General features: G+C 32.6%; 1 protein-coding gene across 1 annotated transcript; it reads right to left on the minus strand.

Annotated features, from left to right (window-relative positions):
• Positions 1–2,338: 2,338 nt before the first annotated feature.
• Positions 2,339–6,265, minus strand: LOC110996420. The gene is made up of 5 exons (XM_045633311.1): positions 6,178–6,265; positions 4,675–4,852; positions 3,397–3,528; positions 2,520–2,646; positions 2,339–2,342 (listed from the first exon to the last, which is right to left on the minus strand). The coding sequence occupies exons 1-5, from the start codon at positions 6,235–6,237 to the stop codon at positions 2,339–2,341; spliced, it is 501 nt and encodes a 166-aa protein (XP_045489267.1). The 5' UTR covers positions 6,238–6,265.
• Positions 6,266–7,464: the final 1,199 nt, after the last annotated feature.

Consider the following 7,464-nt stretch of genomic DNA (forward strand, 5'->3'; position numbering starts at 1 on the left):
ATCTCTGGCTGCCAAAAACTAGATAAATCGTCAACCATGTTAATCAAATCAAAATTCATTTATTCAATTTAGATGCGTCTTAGGGCATGCTTATGAATGTCAAAAACGTTAACAAAATTCGCGAAAGAGCAAAACTACGCCATCCGTTCGCAAAACTACCTTGCCTTGTTCTGAGAAGAACGGGCAAGAAACTCAGCAAGATTTAACTTTTACATAACAATAATTCAAAGGGAAATGTCATAAACCACAACGTCATTTAAGTTACTTAAGTAAAAAATAAAATAAGACACTGTAACGCATATTATTTGAAATGTACCTTAAAACAGAAAAATTTCTCCATCCAAAATCACTTGTGGGTATGTCATCAATATATCTTTCATTATAATCCTCATCGAATTCGCCAATAGAAAGGGAGAATCTAGACTGAAATTTGTAATTAATTTTATAATTTTACAAAACGAATATACATAAAATTTTATATATTTTACAAGTCTAGAAATACTTATGAATCCATTTTTTAAGTTTATTAATTTCATTTTCATGTCGGATATTTTATTTTAGACTTTTCAAAGAAATAGCAAGAAGATAGTCAACATCATAGGAGACCGAAGAGCTGGCAGCTACCTTGAACAAAGAATTTGTCTAGCTTTTCAAAGGGGGAACGCTGCCACTATCCTTTTAAGAATATTACTTATATTTTAAGGTAAGCTATTGTTTTATGTTTAATTAAATATATAAATTTCATTGCATTAATACATATATCTATTGTACATATAATTTTATAACCGAAGTTCCGTATTTACTTTTATCTTTGTTAAAATTTCAGCATTAGCATTTAGTACACTATTTTAACAAACCACCAACTTCTATTTGGTTTTAAAAGGTTTTACGTTCTGTTACGTTGCTGATTACAGCAACGTAACAGAACGTAAACGTTTAACATTAGTTAAAAAATAAATATAATTAATTGTACTTTTTAAGTCAAATTGTGATGATTGATATCCATGACAAATACATGAATAGGCTATATTGCTCTTAGAACTTAATTACTAACATCGATGAGAATATTGATATATTTTACAGAATGATTCATAATCCTGCATCATGAGCTCGCCCCACATACATACCTTGACTTTTACACAATTACACAACACTCTACGAACATTTACAAAAGGGACAATAAAATTGTCACTTTTTTAAATGGACGTACCTTATTGTAGGTAAATATGAGATATTCCATCTCTGGCTATATTTTCAATGTATTTATTTGTAATTATATATAATTTATGTTAGCTGTAGAATTCCGAAAGAAATAAACAATCTTCATACCGTAACTTTGTGAGGTGTAAGAGTCTGTTCAGTTTTAGTTATTTTGTGATTACTTGTGTATTTTATCCTTTTAGTTTGAAATCGTATGTTCTAATATAATTTAATTCGTGATGTCATATTTTCTTTCAGATTTTAATCACACATGTTTTAGGGCTTATAAATAATTTAATAGAATGAAGTTAGTCACGAAAAGATGGCGGCAATGATCAAGTCGAGAGAGCAAAACCATCTTTCCTCAACAATAAATTTAATATTATTTTAATATTAACATAACTGTAATTTAAAAAAGTGACATCTTTGATTTCATAAAAACATACAAACCTCTCTTGAACTCACGCTTGAGAGATCTTTAAGAATAGGATCGTACGCCTTCAAATCGAAGTCTCTGAAATAAGAGTACATATTAACAATAGGTAAATTTTTAATATATTCAGTAAGTTTTTTTTTCTGGTGATTGACTCAGTTTGATCTTACTTTTGTTTCTATCGTTTCCATGATGCCTACTTTGGAGATTGAGATTGGGAATAAAGACTGACAAAGTATTCTATTTATTCTATTATTCTAACAAACAAATGGTGCTATAAAATTTTGGGTTTTGGGGTTTTGTATCTATTTCGTGATTTTTCCAATAGCTTGACATACGGCTTTTTGGGTCTAAGACTTGTCGATTTTCACACATATGTATATAAAACAGAAAACAAGCAAGTGCATTAATAGACACAGATACATAAAAAAGTAACCAGAAATTTAACATTTAAAAACAAAAAATAATACTTAGAATTTAAAACTACTACTTAAACAAAATCAGAGTCTTCCCGCTTCTTAAAGTACTTCTTGAAATCTTTCATTTTGCGGTGGAAAAGATCAATATCCTGATAATGGATGTCATAGTTCGATAAAACCCGAAACATTGGCGAATTATGCAGGTAATTAGAGTTCGTACGAGGCACACGGAACAATCTTGTCACATACGGAGGAGGGATTTTAAAAGAAATTAACGATAGCAAATCTATCTACGTTGCGTTCACCACTATGTTAACATCTCCGCACCGAACAACTATAATGTGCACAATCCCCATTGGTGCCCCCCAGTGGTCTATTTTTGACGTATATTTTTTGTTATCACTTGTGGTTGATTCCTATGCACTAGACTGCTTTACTAATATATACCGTATATAATTAAAACAAACCTGCAATGTGAAAACGGTAACTTGGAATCGGAAATTGAATGAACGACATATATAGTTGATATCGCAGCAATTGCACAACAGTTGATTGCACGTACTAGAGTATTTAGACAAATCGCTATTCCGAGTCCTGAAAATTCATATTTATTCAAAAAAAATACAAATCAAATCAAAATGTATCTATTCATGTAGGTAACAATGTACGCTTATGAACGTCAAAAAAAGAAATATTAAATGAATTTAATTTATATTTACTGCCAGTTCTCAAATCAAGGGCGTAGAACGGAAGAGAAGAAATGGCAATAAACTCTCCGCCACACTTTTTAATCGCCAAGTTTTTTTTTACACAATGTTTTTAAGGAGCTGCAACCACTACACCATGTTTCATATTATGACATATTGAGTAATAAAGAATTAAAAAATAAATTAAAAACAAAGATTTGTCCTCTATCAGCAGGAGGCATGGTCATTGGCATACATCATTTACAATTTGAATCAGAGGCATACATCATTTACAATTTCTTAACGTACATAGTAATAATTAAAAAAGCGGTTGTCTGTAAAGTCGGTTTACTGACGATAGTTGAATGTGACAACGTCATAAGAAAATACTGATGGTATGGTTGCATTTTTCAAAAGTAATTTTTTTTTTGTTTGATAAATATTTTGTATGGAGGATATAGAAGGATAGAAGGATATGAAGAAAGTAAATGGAAATCACAATTAAATTAATCAAGTTACATTCATAAATAGATAAGCAATTGAATGCACTTTTAAGAGCGCACACACAAACATGCACGCAGATAACTCTACACAAAAATTATTAGCACAATGACGTATTTACGGTATTGGCTGTAGTTTAATGTTAAAAAAAAATTACCATCAAGTATTGGCAATATCCGAAACGCGCGTCCCGGACCACTGATGCTCCACTGCCCAAGATACACTTCAAAATGTCGCAAAGGATTCGCCAAGCCCGCAGTTGCAGTCACAAGGAACATTATGAATAGAACTGTGTATTTAAAGTTGATATGAAAAGCCGGGCTGTATAAAATAAACTGTTAATCACAGAAGGCGTTATCGCAAACGTCATAGTCTATACTTTATACTCTAATATATAAAATTCTTGTGTCACGGGGTTAGTAACCGAACTCCTCCGAAACGGCTCGACCGATTCTCATGAAATTTTGTGTGCGTATTGGGTAGGTCTGAGAATCGAACAACATCTATTTTTAGACAAAAATTTTCGTTTTTTTTTACGGTACACCATACAAAAATACATGCAACCCTAAATTTTCACCCCTCTACAATCACTTATGTTTTTTTTTGTTAATTATAAACTTTAATTTTTTGGCACAAAAACATGGCAAAACAACGTTTGCCGGGTCAGCTAGTAATATTATAAAGAGGAAAGATTTGTATGCTTGTAACAAAATGTCTCAAAAGTACTAGACCGAATAATTCTTTCGACATTTGAATACTACATTATCACTGATTATAGTAAGTACAGTTACAATAATGTTATACAAGGTGTAAAAAAATGTGCAAAATATCTTTCATCGCATGCGCTGCGAAAACTATTGATGATAACAAAAAAATGTTCCCAATATTAAAGAACATATATCTACAATGTTTAAAAAATGTCCATCCGTGCAAAGCCGGAACGGGCCGCTAGTAATGTAATTATCAGAATTGAATTTGTTTTATTTCATTAATTTTTGTAATTTTACAGTTAAAAATTGTAGTTTTACAGTTTGTTACATTTAAAAACAATTAACATAATACAGTAAATTATAAGGGATGCAACAGACGGCCTTATCACTAACAAGCGACCTCTACCAGGCAACCCTAGTAAGGGAAACTAAAAAAAAATGTAGGTAAAGTGGACGAAGTGCAAGAAAAAAAATTATAAAATCACTAACCTAAATCTCAAAAAATATAATAAGGTAATCTCACGGATTACAAAAGAATAAGAAATACAAGACGTACAAAAGTCACGATTGATAAATTATGGTTAAGAAGATTTTTAAAAGATGTTAGGCAGGTAGCCAATCGTATAGTCTGGCAGCCTATTACGCGATCTAATGGCGGAGATCCTAAACGAATTGCCTAAGAAGGATGAGCTGTGTGTGTTTTTTTTATTATAAAAATGACATACAAAACCCTCCAGTGAGTGCTGATGCAGCAACCCTACAATGCATAGTGAGGAAGGCTCCTAAAACTAGCGATCCGTATCGCAACCGATGTCTTCCAGTTGTTCCGAGAGAGTCTGTTCCCGCTGCGTTGTCCATACCAGGAATATGACTGGTCGATACCACAACAGACCACTGACTTTGCTAAAATAAATCATTAACATTACAGACCGTCGGATAGGAGTCGTTCAAGTATTACCTACATAAGCACTATCGAGGGGGGGGAGAGAGTATTTCTTTTTTAGAACAGGGCAGGAGGCTCATCTAAAGCTAAGTGGCACCGCCGCTAATGGACACTATCAATGCTCGAAAAGAGGGCTCGCGAGTGCGTTGCCGGCCTTTTGAGAATTGGTACGCTGTTCTCTTAAAGGACCCTAAGGCGAATTGGTTCGGAAATACTTCAGTGGGCAGCTGGTTCCACAAAGTGGTGGTGCGCGGCAAAAACTGCGGACGTCGAGGTGATACGGCTGGAATTTCGTATTCTGCACGACGTCTGATGATGAAACTCAGCTGCAGGTATTAATTCGAACAACTCCTCTGAATACTCTCCATGGTATTGCGGTAGAAGATGCAGAGTGACCCCACATCTCTACGCAACGTCAAAGGATCGGCCCGCTCGGAGAGGAATTGATTGACGACGATTTGAACCGGTCTTCGTTGAATACATTTGAATAGTGAGATTTTATGAGAGGTATTTTTGTGAGCTTTGCTTACTTCTGCTGACAAGAGGAGGGGGGGTGTATAAATTGCAGTAAAACTTCAACGGCCATACATCCGTTCATTTTAATAAATCAAATCAAAATATCTTTATTCATATAGGTAAACATGTACACTGATGAACGTCAAGAAAAACAAATTAAATTAATTGTAAATTTACATTTACCACCAGTTCGCAAGTCATGGGCGTAGAGCGGGCTAAGAAGAAATGGCAAGAAACTTTCCGCCACTCTTTTCAATCGCCAAGTTTTTAATACAAATTGTTTGAACTGGAGCAAATCAATCCCAAGGATTAGGATCATTTAAGTATTCGTCACATTTATAAAAGCCTTTATTAATTAATTTACTTTTAACAAGGGCTTCGAATTTATTTAGTGACAGTTCTCTAATTTCGCTTGGGAGTTTGTTGTAAAAACGAATACAATTTCCATATAAGGAGTGGTTTATCTTCTGGAGCCTGGTTGGTCGCACACTCAACTCAACTCAAAATAATGTGCGTATGCGTAATGTATGGGTAAAATGTGCAAAAAGTAAATAATTTGGTACTGTTGACGTAATCACCAAATAATAATATCAAGGCTTCCCCTCCCCTTTTAGTGCTTAACTAATACTTCCCCTGTTATCTCATTGGAATAAATCATTATTATTATGTTTGGTAACTATGTACTTTAGCTCAGATGGCGCCTAAGCCAAGTGAACTTCTTAAGAGCTATGTTGTAATTAATAATTATTATATATAAATAAATAAATACCGTGTCTCTATTATCATACATAAGTATCGTGTCACGTGAATTTGCGTTTCTGCTTCCCATGATTAACACTTTATTAATTTATATAATTTTGGAAATATTTACGAAAATATTTTGATCGAAATCAAAACTGTCACAAGTTTGTCAACTAGATTATAGATTCGACAATTAACAGAGTATTATGATTCCTCTGTAGTTTATATAGATGACCAAATTCGTATCACCTATTTGTATTTGTTTAAAAACTTATTTCTTGAAATAATTATAAATAACAATCTAAATTTATTTAAAAATCTCTTTTTTGATAATTTTTCTTCTGCCTCGTGATTAGCTACTTATACTAAGTAGGACCTGGATGACCAAGCTTAGCTCGGTATTTTTTTTTATAAATCGTGTTTTTTGGAAATTTTATTTAAGTACGAATTACATACTAATAAAATTATGAAATATGAATATAATTATCGAATAAAGATAATTATATTCATATTTAAGTTTTTATTTGACTGACATCTTTAAACGAGCAATTCTATGTTTAAGTTGATAAAACACAAATAAAATGACATTTTCTAGAAATGATTCCTAGCTAAATCGATTTATCGCCCCCGAAACCCTCTGTATACTAAATTTCATGAAAATCGTTGGAGCCGATTCCGAGATTCCAATTATATATATATACAAGAGTTCCAGCAGTTCGGCTATGGAATTCACTTCCCGTCACTATTCGCTTAGCTTCTCTATCTTATTTAAATTTCTGCTGTATAAACATTACCTGTCCACGTCATATCACTAACTATTAACTGACGTGAGACCGATCTTGAATGAGATTATCATGATTCATGTGCACTGTTTACTTTTTGTTTTGTTTTATGTAACTTGTATCAGTTTAGTTTATTTTAATTTCTTTTTGTTTCTGTTAAGTAATTTTTTTTTTTCCCCCTATTTTATTATATGTAATATACTCATAGTGGTTTTTTTCCTTTACTCACAGTGGTTGTCTGGAAGAAATCGCTCTAAAGCGATAAGGCCGCCAGTTGCTTGTCATTACATTATGTTTAATATTTTCCTTTTATGTAATGCAACGAAGTGTTAATAAATAAATAAATATAAACTTAGAAGCTTTTCATATACATTTCTGGTGACGAACATAAGTGTACATTGTGTTACCTAAATGAATAAATAATTCTGCTGCAACTGATTTACTTGTACTATTAAAAAAATCGTAAGTATATCGTCTATAGATTTTATATATCATATAGTATGGAGATGAATCTTGCATACTTGCACAGTTCC

This window comes from Pieris rapae, chromosome 23 (genome assembly GCF_905147795.1).
Source record: "Pieris rapae chromosome 23, ilPieRapa1.1, whole genome shotgun sequence".
In the NCBI taxonomy this organism is placed as follows: domain Eukaryota; kingdom Metazoa; phylum Arthropoda; class Insecta; order Lepidoptera; family Pieridae; genus Pieris; species Pieris rapae.

Excerpts from the sequence above, each read along its gene's own strand:
- LOC110996420 (XM_045633311.1), bottom strand. The coding sequence starts at position 6,237 with ATGGGAAGCAGAAACGCAAATTCACGTGACACGATACTTATGTATGAT. Across the intron at positions 4,853-6,177 it reads TGTATGATAATAGAGACACG|CAAAGTCAGTGGTCTGTTGT; the intron begins GTATTTATTTAT and ends GATTTATTTTAG. Across the intron at positions 2,647-3,396 it reads GATATTGCCAATACTTGATG|GACTCGGAATAGCGATTTGT; the intron begins GTAATTTTTTTT and ends ATGAATTTTCAG.